The sequence below is a fragment of the Euprymna scolopes genome, chromosome 24 (assembly GCF_053919585.1).
Source record: "Euprymna scolopes isolate OS-2025 chromosome 24, ASM5391958v1, whole genome shotgun sequence".
Taxonomy (NCBI): domain Eukaryota; kingdom Metazoa; phylum Mollusca; class Cephalopoda; order Sepiida; family Sepiolidae; genus Euprymna; species Euprymna scolopes.
The window spans coordinates 58,116,899-58,137,656 of NC_136505.1; the positions used below are offsets into that span (position 1 = coordinate 58,116,899).

At 32.7% G+C, this 20,758-nt stretch overlaps 1 protein-coding gene across 3 annotated transcripts in view; it reads right to left on the reverse strand.

Moving 5' to 3' along the window:
• The window catches only part of LOC145246725 (uncharacterized), a 44,106-nt gene that overhangs the window by 7,466 nt on the left and 15,882 nt on the right, over nt 1–20,758 (reverse strand). For 2 of the 3 annotated variants that reach the window (XM_080108474.1, XM_080108476.1), the window contains exons 2-3: nt 3,417–3,575; nt 2,892–3,281 (exon numbers count right to left, since the gene is read on the reverse strand). In XM_080108474.1, coding sequence (XP_079964600.1) covers nt 2,892–3,281; nt 3,417–3,575 — 549 coding nt within the window. Of the gene's footprint in view, nt 1–2,891; nt 3,282–3,416; nt 3,576–7,657; nt 7,694–20,758 lie in introns of those variants that run through there. The other variant, XM_080108475.1, reaches the window with a different exon arrangement.

Here is a 20,758-nt window from a genome sequence, read left to right on the forward strand (position 1 = left end):
AGTATTTTTTGTTAACTGATCTAAAAAGCTACAATGTCTTGGAAATAGCTCATCTTACATTTATGTGTGAAACTGATCTTTCACTCTAAAGCTTTTTATATTTTTTTTTTTATATAATTATCAATTTACTTTTTTGACAAAGTTTTGATTTCATTTTTAAATATTTTTCCAGTACTTTGTAAATACCGACTTTACATGAAATTATTGGCACTCATTTCCTTTGCCAATTTGCAAATCTGTTGTAAAACAAAAAAATATAGCTCTGCACTATACTAATTCACTCAAAAGAAAAAATGAGATTCTCCATTTAAGCAATTACAGCCTGAAAAACTTTGTAAAATAAAACAATCAGTTTTGCATATAAATTTAAAGTTATCACCTCTTTTGGTCCAGACAGTGTTTTTAAGAACATGTAACCAATTTTATTGGTTTTAAATCATGGCCATATTAATGTTCCTGATCAAAACTTTAATACAAAATATATCATTGTTAAGTCATAAAAAATGTCTCTACTAATAACCCTAAGTTCAGGTGGTAATGCAAAAAATAAAAGCGATTACAAGTGATTATATGACTTTGCTGGTTGAACTTAAAGTTAGTGGTTAAAAAAAAAAAAAAAAGTGGCCCGCGAGAACATTTCATATACTCTAAGCTTCTTTTCCCCAGTTGGGTTCACAATAATTCAACACACACTTGTTTGACCTAACATCTTAATATTAAGATTAACTGAGGTGTCATATAGATGAATACTTTGCTTTATAAAATAAATAAAAATAAAAAAAAAATTTAAATAAATTTGCTATATTAACATGGCCATATAGTCTTATATTGTAAATAAACAAGTTAATAAATGAATACATTTTTCTTTCATATTTTAGTGTTAAAAAAAAGTCTTGGAATAGGAAATAAGGTTCAAGTTTAAAAAAAAATTTTTTTTGATACCTCAAAAATATCCTATTCCCTCCCCACCATTCTGATTAATCATCCACACACAATTCCAATTACCAAAATTCACTTGCTAATCATATTTTGCAATCGTTGCATAATATGCAAGATGCTATAATCAGAAGCAACACACTGTTCGTCAAACAAAAAGAAAAGAATGTTAGATCATGAAAGATATTCAATAAATAAATATGGATGAGAGTTCTTGGGTTAGAAGATGTAGCACAGTTGAGGTAGTAGGTTGAGTTCAAAGAAAAATGAACAAAAGTGATAAAAATGAACATAAAGGATAAAGACCTGGTCAGAGATAGGTTACTTTATAAGTCAATTTCTTGAAGCCGTCAAATTCACATAACACTGAATACTATAGGTTTTTTTTCTTATATTCATGAAGTCAACTGACCTTCCTCAACAGTCAAAGTACATACGACCTACATTCATATCACTGAATTAGATATTTTCCTCTTTAATATTCAGTAATGTTGGTTATGTGGCTTCATGGTTCAGTACCCATAATGCAAGTTATAAAAACCTTAAAATTTCACTGTATAAAATACATACATCTGTATATGCTTTAGTTGTCCACCTTATTGTAAGATCTGTACAAAAATAAAGGAATCACTTTTCCAGGATTATATAAATGGTGTATTTGAAATTAAATGGATTTGCAATAAATTATTTCATTTCAAATTCGTTTTTTTTTTTTAAGAATGTAAATTACTGAAATTCAGTTCATATTTAACAGATGGAACAACGTTTTTCTCCAATTTATTTGTACCAATATTTGTTCTCCCTCCAAATCAAGTTTTCACATAATTTTTTTTTCTTCAATATTTGTCAGTTTTACTTTTTTTTTTTCTTTATCCTATAGAATATAAATTTTAATTAAAAAAAAAAAAAAACTTTCAACATGTAGGCTATTCTTGATATCGTAACTGGTCAAGGCTAGCAGATCTCTTGAAATTTTATAGTTGCTTACATAACATTTCATCTTACCGAAAAAATAATTGTCAGCTAAATATTAAATACATAGAGCTGGTTTTAAAATTTACTTCTAAAAACAAGTGTCCGTTAAATATTTAAATAAATGTAGAAAAAGAATAACTAAGATATTTATTTATGATGTTATTCGATTTAGGAACAATTCATTTTGAAACTAGTAAAATTTTAATTTTTGGCATCAGTGACACACCAGATAACTGAAGATTAAGAAGAGGGGGAGAAGCCAATCTGGCAACCCTGGACAAGAATATGAAAGTGACCGCCTTTAACATAACTTCGTTTTTGAACATAATCTATGATTATTGTTGTAATGGTGTAAGAAAAGAACTCGTAATTTAGACGTGCAGCAGTTTTTCAAAGAGAAGTCACGAAAATGTTACATAAAGAAAAAAAAAAAAAACATTCGACAAAAACAGCAAAAAGAACTGTCTGCCAAGAGGTCTGGAATTAAGGGTTGTCTCTTATGTGATTTTATTTGTATTGAACTATGTAGCACAATATTACTTTCCAAGTATTTATAAATTTATCTCATTTGGGCGAGTTATATTTTCATAGAAATAAACTTATTTGCTGCATGTTCTCAAAAATGTTTTAATAGTCTAAATCAGACAATTTTCTCAAAATTAGCCAGTGACAGGTTAACCCTAGGCAGGTTAAACCAGCTTTCCCTGAAGGAAGTTTCATGAGAATATCTAGTTCACAAATGGTCCTCAATCACCTGTATATTGTGGTCAGGAGAAATTAGTGCATCCTCCTACATAAAACACCTGGTATTCCAAAATGGTCACCCATTAATGGCTTAATGTTGCTTAACTTTGGTGATCTAACGAGAATTAATGTGTAAACATGACTATACTGTATAAACAAATTTGTTCTGACTCCACAGATCTAAGTGCAAAAGGCGTACTTTTTATACTCGACACAAAAAAAGGCGGTAAACTTACGGTATGAGTGATCTGTGATGTGAAAGTGGTTAAAAGAGTCTCTTCCACACCTTCATTGGTAAGCTCTGTAACAACTTTGGGTGAAGGTGCATCGGTGGTATCGTCTGCCAATGGAGGGGTTGGGGCAACCGGCTCTTCTGTGGGTGGTGATGGAGGTGGGGTGGCCTCCTTTATCGGTGGTTCTTTCTCAAGATCTTCTTCGATTGGGGTTGATATTTCCAATGATTTGATCGGAGTTGGCTCTCGTTTTTTCAGTGGAGTGCTCTCTCGGGAAGACTTTTTAAGAGGAGTGCTTTCTCGAGAACTAAGCTCTTTCTCACCTTTCTTTCGAGTTAAACGTGTGCGAGACCGAGATCTTGAACGTGACCGAGATGATGATCGCCGACTTTTCTACAAAAGAAATTTTTTTTAAAACACTGTCAATCACATAACTGGAATCCGTAATCAATTCAAATCTAGAAATGACAAACATGGGATAAATTCCATGACAGTATACAAAATAAAGAGAAAAGTTTGTATACTAACTCGAGTTTTCTTATTCTTTATATATTCCTGTAGAAGAGCACTAGCTTCTTGAAGATTGGAAGCTGGCTCCCAGGAATCTTCATCTACGCCAAAATTTTTCCATCTTATGAGGTATTCAATTTGTCCACGTCTCTTCCGGTCCTTCAGGACTTCACCAACCTGGAAGAGAAAAAAAAAAAAAAAAAATTACAAATCTGAAAATGGCTAAAACATGAAAATGAAATAATGTCTTCTAGAATTGGTGAACAATTTCAATGACAAGATTAAGAGGAGTAGAAAGTGAACTTTGGTTTTCCTTTCGGCAATCATGTAACTTCTCTTGTTCTTCAATCTTTACATCACATGAATGTGAAGACAGGAAGAATTGCTTTTTCAGAGTCAGAACTTATCCAACACTTACGATTTCCAGGTCAAAAATTAGCTATCTTCTATTATATATTATACAGTCGTCTGTGTGTGAGTGTGTATGTCTAACTAAAAGTAAAAAAAAAATAAAATAACCCATGATGGATATGGTATCGACTGAAACAGGGATTCGGATGTATATGTACAAATTATAATAAAAAAAAAATCAATTCTTTAGGGTATAAATATTTTATTTGAAGGTGGGGAGACAGGTAAAAATCTTGCCTTCAATGCTGTTTCTTAACAATTACAATCTACATCTGCATGAATGCTGTTCATTTCTACTTTCATTTTAAAAACAAATCTGCAACATTGTAGCCAAATGAGTAATGGATAGTGTGTTCGCTTATCAGGTTCGTGCCCAGCAGTTGGGAGTATCTGGTTTCTATAAACAAAGTTTGAAGCTAGGTTTATTTCAACTGACTTCCTATTTGTGATGTGAGGAGTCAGAAGTTGAATTTTCTTTTCAGCCAACTCCCAACCCTAATGAGATTTGTATTATGAAAAGCTAGCAAGTTTCCACTCTGAAGTTCTGCATTTTGTTGTACATGAGAAGAGAGCATAAACGGGGAAGGTGGGAGGGGAATCGTTTATCTCCATTTGTTCAAATATGTCAGCAGGAATTTCTTTTGTTCTTATACAGATAAGCCAAATTCCTTGTAGAAACCATGTTCACTGAAATGACCCACTTCTGATTGTCAAGAAAATAAAAGAGACCCTGCTTTCTGCCCCATTACTATTACATGGTGGGAAGAGTTAAGGAAGGGAAGAAGGCTCATTGTGTTATGAACAAAAAAGATATATATATACACACACACACACACACACTTTGGCAGCAAGTCATTTATGCAGGTCCAATTAAACACAACTGAATCCCCCCCCCCATTTTGCTGGTAATTTTTTTCTATTCATCAAGCAGTTTTTTTTGTTTCTACTAGTAGGTTATATAGTATGGTGCCCAGTGGTTGTCCATCCATATTTTCTAGCACTTTCCATCGGTACTTCCGATCATCCTCAGGAGTGGTGGTACCGACAGACCGGTCAGGGTGTAGTTATAGTTAATTCCATATACTAATCGTATTCAACAACTATGAAAATTCAAAATAATTCACACATAACCAAAAGCCTCAATAAACAACCACCACCACTCCTGAAGAAGATCGAAATTACCGATGGAAAGCACTACAGAATATGGCTGAACAATATAACTTACCAGCAGAAACAAGACCACTCAGTGAAAAGGAAAGATTACCAGCAAAATTGGAAAAAAAAGACAAACTCAGTCATCTTTGATTAGACGTGAATATTTAGGCAGCATGTTCTTGTTGAGGCAAATATTAAAAAGCAGTTTTTTTTTTTTGTTTGATTATTTTCTTTTTTTTTTTTTTAACCTTTTCCAATTTCTGAATTTTTAAAATATTTTTTTATCAAAGTTGTACAAGTTGGATCCAAGTTTGTTTTTGCATAGCGAGTGCTTTCGACTTGACCATTCCATCATCCTCAGACAGATTATGCCATCCATTTAGGTTCTTAAAATTAAGTTTTAAAAATTACATTTGGTATTACAGGTGTTAAAATTTATATATTTTGTCATGGTCAGGGCAATTTTTTAAAGGAATGGACAATTTTTAACAGGGGAGGTTAACATTAATATTTACATTGTGTTACTTATTTTTTATATATATTTAAAATTTACAAACCTAAGCATTTTAAAATACTTGGCTTATAAAATCTCTATATCTATCTAGTTCTCTAGGCATCTATCTAGCAGGACCAGCGTATTGGCAATGCCCAATGGAAAGATGGTATAAAACCAGAACAGATTCATTGAAAGTACCCACTCTCACAAAAACAAACGATATTTATATAGCGCATTATTGTAAACTGGAGAAAGCAATTACTAAAGAATGTAAACGAAGACATTGAAATCAATCCTGAAACCATTGGTTGTGGTGTATTTGCAATAAAGGAAAAATTCTTATAGCCTGAGGTAATTAAGTTTTGTTTTTATTCAGTGGTGAAGGAGTTAAATGAAGCCCCACCCTGCTAATAAAAAGCAATGAATATCCTATAACCATTGGTTCTGGCATTTTTCGATGAAGAAATCCTTCTAGACTGCTGTATTTTCATGTTTATATACTAATACACATGAGCATTTGCTTACATGCATGTGTATGCAAATTAGCCACCAACAGAGCTTCTGCCATAGATACCACATATGGTTAAGCTAGAAAGTGCTCAAAATGTTTGACATATCATTTCCACAGAGAACGTCTCAAGATGAAGTACTCAAGTGGCCATGCCTCTTATCTTTCACAGCCATCATAGACATGCTGCCAAAATGATCTCTTAAGAGCCTTCCCTTTCCACAGGGTCCCAAAAGACAGACTGGTTTCAATTTTCAGATTTTATGTGCTTATGGAGCCGAGAATTCATCAAGTTAAGCAAATATACTAGGAAATAAAAATATAAGACGTGTGTGTATGTGTGTATACAAGGGGCGTGCAATAAGTAATGTCCTTGACCCACTTCCAGTTGTCTGATCTAGCTGAAATTTTGCATGTGCAATGATTTATACCTCTACAGGTTATGTAGCAAATTACAGCTCTGAACTAATTGTGGTTTCTGTTTTGAGTCGGGTGTGAAATGGAGCCTGTTGAATGTCGAGCAGTGATCCTGTTTTTGTATTTGAAAGGACGCACACCACAGGAGACTTGATGAAATGAAAGAAACTTATGGTGATAATGCCCCATCATATGACCTTGTAAAACACTGGCATCATGAATTCAAACATGGCCTAAAGTCTGTGGAAACAGCTCAGACCTGGTCGCCCTCCCCCCTTCTGCCATTGATGAGGCAAATTTGAGGCTGCCATTTTGGAAGATCGGCGCATTACTATTCGCCAAATAGCCCAATATGTCAAGATTAGTACAGGGTCTGTGCAAACTATCATTCATGACCATTTGCATAGGGTGTCTGCAAGATGGATTCCCAGGTGGCTCACACCATTCTAGAAGTGAGAACGCGTTGAGTGTTCGAGGATGAATTTGGAGATGTGCCAAGAAGATTAGTCAAAGTTTTTCAAAAGACTGATTACACAGGATGAAACCGGAGTCCATCACTATGATCCAGAGACCAAAGCCCAGTCAATGCAGTGGAAGTACTTGGACTCACTACCTCCAAAGAAAGCAAGGGTGCAGCCCTCCGCTGGCAAAGTCATGCTCACTGTCTTCTGGGACCAGGACGGAGTAGTGATGACAGATTTCCTGGCAAAGGGTACCACAATTACAGGAGCCTATTATGCTTCACTTTTGAGGAAATTAAGGGAAGCTATCAAAATCAAGAGGCGGGGCAAGATCAGCAAAGGTACCCTCCTCCTGCAGGACAACACTCCAGTCCTCAACTCGCATGTCGCCAGATCATAAGCACAGGCGTGTGGTTATGAAATCCTCCCCCATCCTCTTTACTCTCCTGACCTTGCACCCTCTGACTTTCACCTCTTCCTAGCCATGAAGTTGTTTTTGAAAGGAAAGCGTTTTCCAGATGATGCAGCCTTGATTTCTGAAGTCATGTCATGGTTGGAGGACCAACCTAGGGTGTTCTACAAAAACAGTGTCGAGAGCTGCATCAAACGATGGGAGAAATGCATAACTCTGGGTGGTTCCTACGTAGAGAAAGACTAATAACTGTGCCAAGTTTCGCTGTTCTACTGCTATGGGAAGTGGGTCAGTGGCATTACTTATTGCACGTCCCTTGTATATATAAGGAACGGTTGGTATATAGACTTGAAACTATAATCCACTTTCCTCACTATAAAAAAAAAAAAAAAACCTAACCTCTTCAACATGCACCAACATTTACATAATACCCTGTTCTGACTAACATTCTGCATTGGAAGATTCAACATTCACTAAAAAAAAAAAAAATAAATAAATAAATAAAAATCCAAGTATTTCACTGGCTGATAAAATGTGTCACATTGTTTAATTGAAGATACAAATTTAAAAGACTCGAGTTTAGAATCTAGAGGGAGAAAATAATTACACAGCATCCAAATAGATATTTTATGCTACTCCGACAATGTAACAAGCAACTCTTAACTAATTTTCTTGAACTATTTAATTTGATTTATTTAAATTGTTGTAGTCTTCCTTTTGTGTTCAAAAGCGTTCTAATCACCAGCAGACTACCCTATCCTCCATTGAGAGACTATGCAACAGTCCAGTGCTCACACTTATCTACATTTTTTTTTCCAAAATAATCTAGAAGAGGAAAATTGACCGACTCAACCTACCCCCAAATGTGTCACGTTGTTTTCTTTACTTCCAAATTCTAAGATATCAGTAGTAAAAAAAACAACTAACATTAGTCAAGTAGACTTCCTGATCTCCAGATGACACTTAATATCTGGGCCAATGTCTTTTCTACATGCTTTCTATTCTTATTACCCACAGGGAATGAGTAACTCTCATGAATGTATTTACCCTAACTGCAGTTACAGGAAATTGTAAGGGGATATTTATAAAAAGGTAGTGTTATGAACAAAGGTACAACAAGGATTCAAAGTGATATCTAGGCTGCAATTGTTCATTTTAGAGTGATAAATAACAAACAAGTGTCAAACTTCAGTATTTGCTTCTCAAGGATGTGGAGGAGTCTAGCTTCAAAGCTGGACTCCTAACTGAAAATTTTAACTTCCATCATGAAAAATATGTATTGTACATTATTTAGAGCACTTTAATTTTAAGAGGACAGACATGTTTATCAAGGTGCTAAAGTTTATTTAAATAAGCAACAAATTATTATATACAGAAAAGTTGTAATTGTGTGTGTCCAGCAGCTAGAAGTCAGAAACTACAAAAAATACACTTACATCGAATGGAATTTGACCCACAACCTGGTTATATTCATTTTAACACCATGAAAGTGTGTGTATATATATATATATATATATATATGAGAGGTTATTTAAATTTGTTTTTTTCTTTCTTTTAAAAACTGTTAGTAAAAATAAAACTAAAGTCAACAGTAAATTTTTCTTATATTCACTAAGAGAAATAGATTAAAAAAAGAAGTCATTTTTTATGCACGCTGTAAAACAATGCTGAGCAGCTCTGCTGATACATGATACCAAGTGATTGGAGACAGATGATAGAGTTGTTTATTGAAGTGCACAGGATATTTGTCAGATTGTATCACTACGGGTGCAAATCACCAATCAGTTTTCTCAACATCCCCAAATAATACCCCATCTGATACTGGCCAGGCACAGTGTAGCTTAACTTCAGTGATCTAACAAAAAACGTGTTTAGAGCATGATTATGCTGTAATCATTTGATACAACTTGTCACATGCTGTAGTTGTCTATTTTTGGTAAATTCATGTCAGTGTGCATTACAACTCTTTATTGTAAAACACAAATCTGGCACTAGCACAATCCTTGCCAAGCAAGTTCCAGCATTTCACTGATAATCCAATCTCATATGGTAACGAGATGTGACGGATACATGCATGCTGCCGCCACTGTTGCAGGCTTGAATGTACTCAAATTCAATCTTGGCTGCAGCACAATAAACAGATTTTAAAGCACTAGCTTTAACTAGTCTCCAGTATGCCAACCACATTAAAATGGGGCTTTTATATACATAGACAAACCATATCATGCACATTAAGGTTTAAAAAAAAAAAAAAAAAAAAAAAAAAATTTTTTTCACTGAAAATTAACTTTAAGCTGGAGAAAAAAAAAAAATTAAAAATTATATATTTATCAAGAGAAAAGATTAAATACTATTTATCATTATTTTATCAAAGTACTGAAAATTGGAGCTATAACAAGTTGAAATTGAAGGTTTCACCATGTTTACTAGTTTAAATTGGCTGGTAATGGAGGACAGGCATGTTCTTTAAGATCCTGTGAATTCAATATTTTGTTGTTTTTTTGTACTGCAAAAAACGGGAGGTGATAGTGGTCTAGTGGTTAATGACATGGATAGAAAACCTGGGTATTCTAAGTTTGAATCTAGTTTGTCCCACAAAAAAAAAAAAATCTTTCATTTAAGATGTTGGCAACCATATCATGATCCTTAGAGTTTTTACTACTAAAATATCTCCAACGACTAGTATAACATCAGGGAAACCAATGCAACAATAGAATCTTTGGATTCATACGATATGATTGCAAGCAATAATTTTTTTTAATTAAGTTTCTAATTTTCATCAAGAGCAATAAAATTTTTCAGACTCCAAATTGTTGGTTTAAATAAATATTTTAACTATATATCCTTATAAACTGCATGATCGAAACTAGAAGAAACTAGGATTGTATTGCCTCCATTGCAAATACTCGAATGGCAAGATAAACAGCAGACGGTCATTAGTAACTGTTTCAATAGCCATTAAATTCACCCGAAAGCAAACCGTCCAGGAAGGGAAGGAGAATGTTCATACCGTTATTTTCAAATTGCAGTAAAAGATTTTTCAGAATATATGGCAAATCAAAAGATACAAATCTTATGACGAGTTTCATATTTTTTTTAAATTTATTTATTTATTTTTTTTTCAAACAAAGAAAGCTTGATGTAATGGACACTCTATATATGAAAATTTTTTTAAAATAGTAACAATGGTATTAATTTGGTGTTATTTTACGCCCATTAATGGTATTAAATTTGACTTTGCAAAAATATGTACTTGAACAAAAGGTTCAAGTACATATTTTTTCAAAGTCAAATTTAATTACAATAGTATTTGGATCAACTAATTAAATTGTTATAAAAGAATGTCCGCTAAGGTTAATGTCTTGATCCTTAAAATAATTGGATGTAAAACATTTCTAAAAACTTTCAACCTTTTAATACATGTGGGTGGATTTGTTAATTTATAAGCCAGAAATTACTTTCTAATTGACATTTTTTCTTCTAAATTTCAAAATGTCAAAAGTAATTCAATCTTCTAACTATTAACGAGTTTCTTTGTTAAAAAAAAAAATTTGATAGATTTTATAATTTTACAATAGTTATTTTATTTTATTTTTGTAATTTAAATTTGATTTAAATAAACATTAATGTAGTACCTCACCCCCTCCCCAAGTACTCAAACATGGCACACTATAGTCCAAGAATGTAAAGACATACAGATAAGTGAAGAAGTATAGTTCCATAGTCAAAACCCCGGAAATGGTTGATAGTTTGGATTGCAAATCTATTTTCCTTGCCAACACACCTATTTATAAAGTATTCATTGTTTATGATTACTTGAACACAAGTTGCTATTTTACCCACAGAGTGGGTAGGCAAGAATTGTAGGTTCATACCTTTCCCAGTAATATCGGTAAGCAAATGATTGTAATAAATTTGGCTTAAATTTCACATTATGGATTCCATACATTGCGAGATAATAGGATAGTAAACAAAACAGGTCAGTGCAACGGCAACGCTTTCCATTAGTAATTGCTATAGATTAATGCATCACCCAACAACCCGGGTAGATATATTTAAACATCTTAAGATGAAGCTTGAAACCAGATACAATAATACCTACATCCACCGCTTCTATATTTGTGTTCATTCCACTTTTTTCTTGGAAATTTGGCTGTAATTTTATATGCACCTTTACAAGGTAGAGAGAACTAAATATTGTGGTAGCAGTTTGATGCAGTTAGGTCAGTATTAAAAAAAATTAGCACGCATTTAACCATATTCAATTATCAATTTGGCATAAAGCACTCATTCAAATTCAAAGAGCTATAACTTATCAGTTTTTAACAGTCTAGTACGTACCTATTATCTATCACTTAACCTATTTGTATTCAAATGAAAATAAACTTACTAATTTTGACGATCAATAACCCAATGAAAATGCTACAAAGTTATCAAATTCAGTCTAGTTGAAAGGATGCCCCTTGTAAAAATACAGCTGTCTTGGAACAGATCGGTCTTTAATTTGATTTTCATATTTGAATTGAATTCCAAGTAACGGTTAACAGTTGCAGTCAGAAAAATATGAGAGAAAAAAAAAAAAAAGTATATGGTTTTATGTTCTTGTTAAATACTAAATGAGAAATCATTTCCATTTAAAATCCAGTTAGTATTATGCATGTATAATTGAGAAAATGTTGACATTTAAACTGCTTATGTGAATAAATGGTTAAGTTTTACTTTGGCATCCCCGTTGTTTCTGCGAGATTGAACATGGCGGTGTATGCAAAAAAAAAAAAAAAAAAGTCCCCGGCAATGTTTTAAGTCAAACATCAATGTTAGAAAGACTTTTTTTCAATTACATTACAAACTTTATTCAAATGTTTTAACAAATTTTTACATAAAGACTTTATAGACCTTTTATAATATAAAATTTTTTAATTTTAATTTCCGTAACGAACAGTTTATTTTTTATTTTTACATTAATCAAACATCATAAAAAAAAAAAAAAAGAAAAAGGTATCCAATACATATTCCAAAAATAATTGTCTGCCGCTGTCGAAGGAATTCTTGTAGATAATTAAATTTTGCATTACTAGCCCCACCCCTCATGGACCTGAATTTAACTTAAAGACTCCAGCTATCTTCCACGTGATTTGTGTGAATACTAGGGTCATCTGGATCAACAAAGTTATATCGGTGGTTTACCACAGCATGGTTCGGTAATGCATTATAAGCACGTCAACCATATGTCACAGTGTACCTGGTCTAACGTACTGTGCAATTATTGACAATAAGGTTCTAGCATCTCTTGTTCCAACTGGCACTATCATTGTCAAGTTCGTTTCTTGTTCGACCATACCAAAAACCCACTGGCTCAGACAAAATCTTCCTCTGGTATTTCCTGTGCATGAATTTACGTTCAATTTCGTCTGTTCGTTCAGGACCACCTAATTTTACTGGATTTTCCAGCATGGTCATCGCGCATATATCGTTAATGTAATTGAACCAGTCAACTAATGATTTCTTGGAGACGCCAGTTTCCTTTGCAATAGTCACTAGTGGTTTCCCCAACGACTACCACTACAAAACTTGTATTAATTCTTGTAGCCGTAAATGGCTACCTTCAAAGAAGGAACCGTTCTGACAGTTATTGCTTTTTGGGCAAGACCAACAATAGCCGTTGATGAAGTGCCTCCTATTTCTACTTTAAAGTTCAACATGGGTTAATACATTTCTAACAGGTGTGTTGGTTGGCGATTAGGCCATGTCGTACCAACCATTTCATGGCATTAAGTGTATTTGTGGAGGACGTTTCTTGAATCACATCACTGAATATCACATTTGCTGTTGCCAGTTCTATCGCTGGCATTACTGCATTTGTTAATCTGTTCATCTTTTTAGAAGTTACTTTCGAAAACATTAGAACAAAAAAAAAAAAAAAAAAAAAAAAAAAAAAAAAGAAATATCTTGTTAAAAATCTCATTTTGAAAAATAAATTTTGTATTTTTTTTATTAATTGGTTTATTTTATTGTTAAATAAAATTTCTAAGTGACAAAAAGGGGACGATTTTTCAGCATATATTTTGGTTAAACAAATTTTAAAATTTTATATTATAAAAAGATCTGTAAAGTATATATTTTTTAATGTATGTAAAAGTTTAAAAAGTTCAAGTCTAATGTAATTGAAAAAAAAAAAATTCATTTTTTATTAACAATAAAACTAACATTGACAGGGACGATACACTGCCATGTTCAGTCTTACAGAAACAATGGGGATGCCAAAGTAAAACAAAGCCGAATAAGTTAAATTAAAACAAAATGGCTACTGAATTTAAGCTAATAATATCAAATATCTAAAAGTGAAACTAATTTTAATTCGAAATGATTTCTCATGTAACAATATAAGTTAGATTTAACAATCAAAGCCATTTTTATGCCTATATTGAATTTTTCTTGTATTCTGATTGCGACTTAAACATTACAGCAAAACATTTGTATGAATACTGAAATTCGGAAAGATTCTACACACAATAAATGGATACCATAATTAATAAATGCTTAAAATTATACACTTAATTTTCAAATATATTATTAAATGTAATCATTTGAATGTTAAAAAGAAAAGAAAAAGAAAACCGTTTTGTATTAGGATTTTGTTTTTTTAACAATCCAAGATTTTGCTCACCATTGATTTCTTAATTAAAATTTCTAGACGAAAACAGATTTTTATCTTCATTGGTTTCAAATAAATGCTTCTGTAATTGAAATTGTTATTTTGGATGTTATGTGTTGGCCGAGGTAAACTCCAACCTTCAGGTGCATTTTGTTGAACTTTAAGTCACTCTGGTCTGTCCGTAAGACTTTTGTGCTTGGCCTTTTTGGTTAAGATCAAAGGTCTGTTGTTAATAGATGCTGTTCTTAGCTTTTTAAGCTTTACTTGGCCTTTTGGCCAAGCAGATACTGCAAGCAAAGACCATATGTGGGGGCGACCTCACATAAGACCTTGGTCAATGTAGGGGCAACCCTTCATACCAATTGTCACTATCCAGCTTCCCTACTCCCCAGGGAGTTGATCCTCATTTCCCCTTCACTTCTCACATTAAAAATCGGCCTTGTGCCTAATTTTCTCGGTGGGGGAGCAAATAAATACAGTGTCTCTTGGCCTTTTGGCCAAGATCAAAGTGTGCCTAAGTTTGTTTACAAATGTTAATTTTTTGCTTTTATTTTTTGAGTTTCTCATTATTTAATTGTAAAATTTTTTCATTACAGAAATAAACTATATAAACAAGATCAAAGTGTAGTATCTGTTCTTACTACATGCTATAGTTGTGTTTGTAACTTTTCCTTGACCACATAGCTAATATAACGTTTAAAATTCCCTACATAAAATATATATGTGATATAAAGTGGGGGATCACTTTTCTGCATTAATTTAATGTAAAATAATCACCCACTTTACAACCAATCAGTCTCAAAGCCATTCAAGTTATTCTCCAGATCATTCAAGTTGTTTTTGAAGGATTCCAGTTATTTTTTAAGCATTCAAGTCATTCTTAAGGTCATTCAATTCATCCTTAAGTTCAAAGTCATTCTAAGTCATTTTTTTTATTTAAGTCATTTCAGCCCATTTTTCGGTCATTTTAGTTTATCTTTAAGAATTTCATGTCAATCCTACATTCATTTATTACATGAGAGCACACGACTAATGGCTATCGGCCTTGTTATTATCATACCTGAAGAATGATTTTTTTTTTTTTAAATTTATTTTCATACCAAAAAGATTTCTTCTGTGGTCAGTCATCTCAAATAATAAACAATGATCATGTGGGATTTATAAATACAGACTTGGAGCAAATAAGAAATACAGAAAAATGCAAATCTAACAGGTTTGAAACAGATATAAGGTGGACATCACTAACAGGCTTTGCCCATCTGTCACACTTAAATTCAAAATAGTATTTTCGTTTTTTCAAAACTGCCAAAGTTCAGTAGCTTTGAATTTTCCAATATCTTTTTATAAGAAAATTTAGGAAAAACGATAAAATGTATTTTGGGCCTTTATAACAGGATACTCAGTGTATGTGTGTACACACAATCCAGAGTTTGACAAAATACACTTAAAAAAGGTCAAAGGTTACATCAGCCTCAATGTGAAAAAACTCTGAGAACAGTAGTCCAAATAATTCTCATGCATAAAATGCTCTTGAATAGTTTAAAAAATATTTTACTTATATAAAGTCTAAGAAATAAAATGGTTATACAAAGCAAGAAATAAAATGGTTATACAAAGCAAGAAATAAAATGGTTATACAAAGCAAGAAATAAAATGGTTATACAAAGCAAGAAATAAAATGGTTATACAAAGCAAGAAATAAAATGGTTATACAAAGCAAGAAATAAAATGGTTATACAAAGCAAGAAATAAAATGGTTATACAAAGCAAGAAATAAAATGGTTATACAAAGCAAGAAATAAAATGGTTATACAAAGCAAGAAATAAAATGGTTATACAAAGCAAGAAATAAAATGGTTATACAAAGCAAGAAATAAAATGGTTATACAAAGCAAGTCATTTTTAATTATGAACCATAGTAAAAGCTGCTGTAGTCATTACTATTTTATTCAACACCTCTCATCAAGCAAAACCAATTTTATTAGTTATAACCAAGACTGACTTGTCTTTTTTACATAAAAGCTGCATCAAATTCCAACTTCTGCACACACATCCAAGCTGCTACATAAAAGATTTGAAAAAGTAAAACATGAAGTTATACCTGATTCAACACCAAAGCTAATGAAAAGCTTATAAGAAAACAGATTAAGAATCTACTTTCGTTTTACAATAACATTGAGTTTGTGTCAACATTAAAGAGGGTTTAAACTTCACTGAAGATTGCTTTATTGCCGATTGATGTCGATAACAAATGGAATTTAGACTATTTGGAAGTGGGATCATCTTTTTTGATGCTCTATTTACCGATTAAGTCCCACTGTCATATAAATAAGACCCCAAATTTTTAGTTTATATTGTAAGAAATTTTGCAGAAATAAGCAGGTTTCTTATTGGTCGGTTTGACTGCCCACGATTTTGTTTGAACCAATCAGATCGACTAACTGCTGAGGGTATTCTTGGTGCTAAATTCATCTTTTCAGCCTGCCAGTTCTCACAGGCCAAATGGATGTACGAAAAGTCACTCGAGGCTTGTAGTCTCAAAACGCGTCTCATTGAGACGCATTAATGCCCCAATGTAGGGTGAAATGTTATCATTTGCAAATAAAAATGCTCACATGTTGGGCGAAATATATTCAACGCACACTGTTGTGCTCTTTGACTTTCTTCGTTACTTATGGTCTCCCAGAGACGAAATTAAGGTCTACATTTTGACCTGTCCTTTGTCTGCCATTCAGACGGTATGCCACAGTCAACTCCATAAGGACTGCCGGACTAGCAGCATTCATCTTTGGAAGGCATCACTTAACTCAGTGACCTGTTGCAGCTATTCTTCAAACAGCGTGGAGTATTTGTATCCTGCATTACGAAGATAAACCATGAACTACTACTCTTTTCAGGTGGTACCAGCACGGCAGATAGCTAAAGATGGCACATCTTTTACAATTTGGATCTTTTTACTTTAATAAAATCTATGTTGAAGTTTAAAAGGAGAACCTTTTGTGACTTCTGATTGTTTTCTTTCATGCTGCCAAGGACAAAACCCGAGGTGAGAGAATATCTCACAATATTACTTATTGCATAATTACTTTAAATATAAAGGACAAGATTCATAAACTTCTTAGAGTTGCTGGAACCTTAATTCTTGTAAAATTTGTTGTATTCTATTTGTTCGATGATGTATTAACTTATGAATGAATCTTGCAATAACTTATTACTAAAAATGCGCTATAACTGAACTGCTTTACTTATTACTCGGTGTAGATTTTTATTTTGAATGTAGAGCCTTCTGCTTCTAAAAGATTAGAAATGTACATAGTGTGTTATTTATAGGAGAGTCAATATTTCGCTTTCTAAATAAACTCTTTCTTTCAATCTGTTCATTCTAAGAAGTTTTTTAACAATCAGTTTCAACTTAATAGTGAAAAAGATGATAACCTGGGACCTAATGGTTTAAACTAAAATTTCTTTGTTCATTTTCCTGTTTAACGCAGAAAGGATTAGTTTTATTTCTTGAATTTGAAATGATTAAACATCGCAATATAAAATATCACAAACAAGATAGTTTAAAATACAAAAACTGATGTTGAAATTAACTTCCAATTTCAACTTGCAATTTGTTTGGTTATTTTGATAAAATTTAAATGTAAAACAAAATTTAACCTTTTCTCTTGTGTTATTAAATTTTTTTTTTGGTCCCTCCCGACAAGGAGGGTGGACCTGTAAATTCGCTCTTGTTCATTCGCCTGTCCGCACTTTCTCAACTATGCCTCGGAATTTTGAACAAACATTAAACATGATAGGAGTAAAAAAAAAAAAAAGAGAACGGATTTTCCAGGAAAACCGACCCGATAACTCTTGGGTGTGATCCAGGGGCTCTTTTAGGGCTAATAAATACACTCCATTTTTGATAGTATTTTACTAGGGACTCTGGGGGCTAAGTGTGTGTGTGTGGGGGGGGGGGGGCTGCTGAACTTGGTCATTTTTTTTATGCCTTGTTCACCGTGAACTCATGGAGACCATGCATGCTTCACTTGTTCAAACTAAGGTTAGTTTTTGATGACAGGTGATTTTTTTTTTTTTTTTTACATAGAGGAAAATGTTTTTCAAATTGTGTGTGCACAAAGCGATCCATAATACTATAGAGTACTAAACTACTAAGACACTATCCTCATTTAATTTTGATGAATATATGTAGGAGAGAGATGTATGAAGGGGGAAGGGCAAGATTAACATATAAATGCAGGGACGAGTTGTCAAATTTAGCAATCAATCGAAATTTCACCTTTAATTATAGAATCCATAGAAATGTGAGTGTGACCTTCACCAAACCAAGATCCACTCATGACAGGCTAAATATATCAAATCTTGTAACTTCAATATACACAAGGAAAATGCCATATATCAAATGATTACATTTGAGCCAATCTCATTCACACACTAGACGTTAATTGTACAGTGATGCTGAAAGGTTTTCAATATATTACCCAGGGATGAGGAGATAATCCAACAGGCTTCCAACTAAAATTTCTCCATTTTTAACGTTAATTGCATAGCCCATTGTTCCCAAATTAAAGCTAAATTTAAACAGTTTTCCCTCAAATTTAAAACCCAAGTTTAAGACTTTCATTTTACAGAAAATAAAATGTCATTCAGTCTCAAACAAAATAGACAAATTACCGTGAACATCTGAAAAAAAAAAAAAAAATACGTCAGAGAGAATGCATTTCTATTGCCCAGTAAAAGATTTCAAAAATGCACACAACTAATGGGTTTGTTGTGTCATTTTATCTTACAAAAATAAAGACCTTTTAAAATTGGGTTTTATTCTGTGCTATGTGAATTAAAATAGGTAAATCGGATCATTTACAGCATTTGTTATCAGATATTTTGGAATTAGATTAAAATGAACAAGTGTCAAAAAAATAAAATAAAAATAAAAAATAACCATAAGCTTTAAACTCATAAAAATTTTGTAAAAAAAATCTGAAGTCAGCCAAGAACTGAAGCTAGAGTAACATTGCCCCTCCCTCCAATAGAAGTTTATTTCCAATTCAACGAAATTTCATGTGAACTTAATACCTAGCAGCAGCAAGCTAAGATTAAAATATCTATATATACAAATGGGATGATTTTAATATTTTACCAATTCAGATACAATTACAGATTCAGATTCTTTTAAAATATCTTAATATGTAGTTGAGTTTTTTGGGTTTTTTTAATTTTCTTTTCAGATTACCATAAAAACCCATGTATTATATGCATATATTTTAGCAAACATAAAACTTACTTTTGAAGTGATCTATAGATTTTACTAGCACTTTATAAAATCAAATATTAAATATTTCATCATTAATACGAGCTGTGAAAATTTTTTCTTCATTGCATTTTCACCCCAAACAAGGCACGGTACCACTTTGATATAGGGGACTACTATCTGGGGCATAAATTGCAGGGATACGATGTAGGGTGTTGAGCAGCAAGATGTCTGTTTACATTACACCTGAACTCCTGCAATTTAGTAGTCGGAGAAACAGAAACCCGGAAGGAAATTCCAAGTATAGCAGTTCTGGGAAGAAACTATTAGAGTAAAAGGCTTTCTAGCATCTGGGGATCTCTCCAGGTTTGTGGGAGGTATTTATGTCAAAGGGGTACAAGGGCTTGTAGTTTGGAGCATCTACTATAAAATGCTTGTAGAACAAAGGGATGCAACATTTCATTCATGGGATTAAGTTTTAAACAAAAATAAAAATAAAAGCAATCGCTTTTGGCATCGAAAAATAGGCACTAATTTTTCAGATTCCAATTGTCTCTACACATTTTTGTTTCAGTCTTTACATCATATTTAGTAGAGCTACCTGGTAGTATAAAATGTATACTTCTGACAGGTTAAACTTTTATAGCATCATGAAAATAATTTTTTTTTAATGTAAAATTGACAGTCATAAATGAGGGGGGGAGGAAATGAAAACACTTAGCATTAATAAAATTTTTTTTAAAGTGGTTGAACTCATAACTAGGGTCGACTTTGCTTACGCTATTTAAAATTAATTTTCAGTTTACTTACCATTAGTTTATTTTTCTACTCCTAATATGCAAGTGTAAGCTTCTTTGGCACTTAGATATTAAATCTCCCTTTTGCTTTGATAAGGAAAAGGATGTCTCCACTAGTGATAAGCAAAACTAAAAGTTAAAATTCAATAAGGATCAATAATTTCGAGAAGTTATTTGGTTGCATTTAAATTTAAGGCCTTTTCCCTATCAAAAGCAAGTTATTGGTTAAGCTAGAATGTTAAAAAATACAAAATGATTGACGATAACTATGCATTTATCAATGTAAAATTTAAAAAAATTCATACATTTCATTTCAAATCGGCAATCTAGGCCATTTTTGAAGATAGCTTGTTCCGTCAGTCTGATGTATGGTCCAGTACAGTTTTAGCCCCCCCCCTCCGATCAGGCTTTACCTTCTCGCCATTTTTGAAGAGGTTACTATATATTTCTGAGGTACCTATACTGAGAAATGCCAACAGAGTTGCACAGGCAATTCTTGTTTCTAAGTTCCCTTCCTTTAGGGCACCTATTTTAAATCCTACTTTCCAACCATGTGTCACATCTTTCACTGTGTGACGGAGATAAATAGAAGCTTATTATTTTACTGTTCAAGTTTTTCCCCCTCTTGTATTTTGTACTGTCATCGAATTATTCACTCAGCTCACTTATTCCCCCTCCTTGTTTTGCTCGGACATTTGTTTTTTTTTTTTTGTTTTTTTTTAAATACTTAGCTGTATTTATTTCACTTTCATTTGTCCAATTAAAAAATGAGACTTTTGCAAATAAAATTGGGT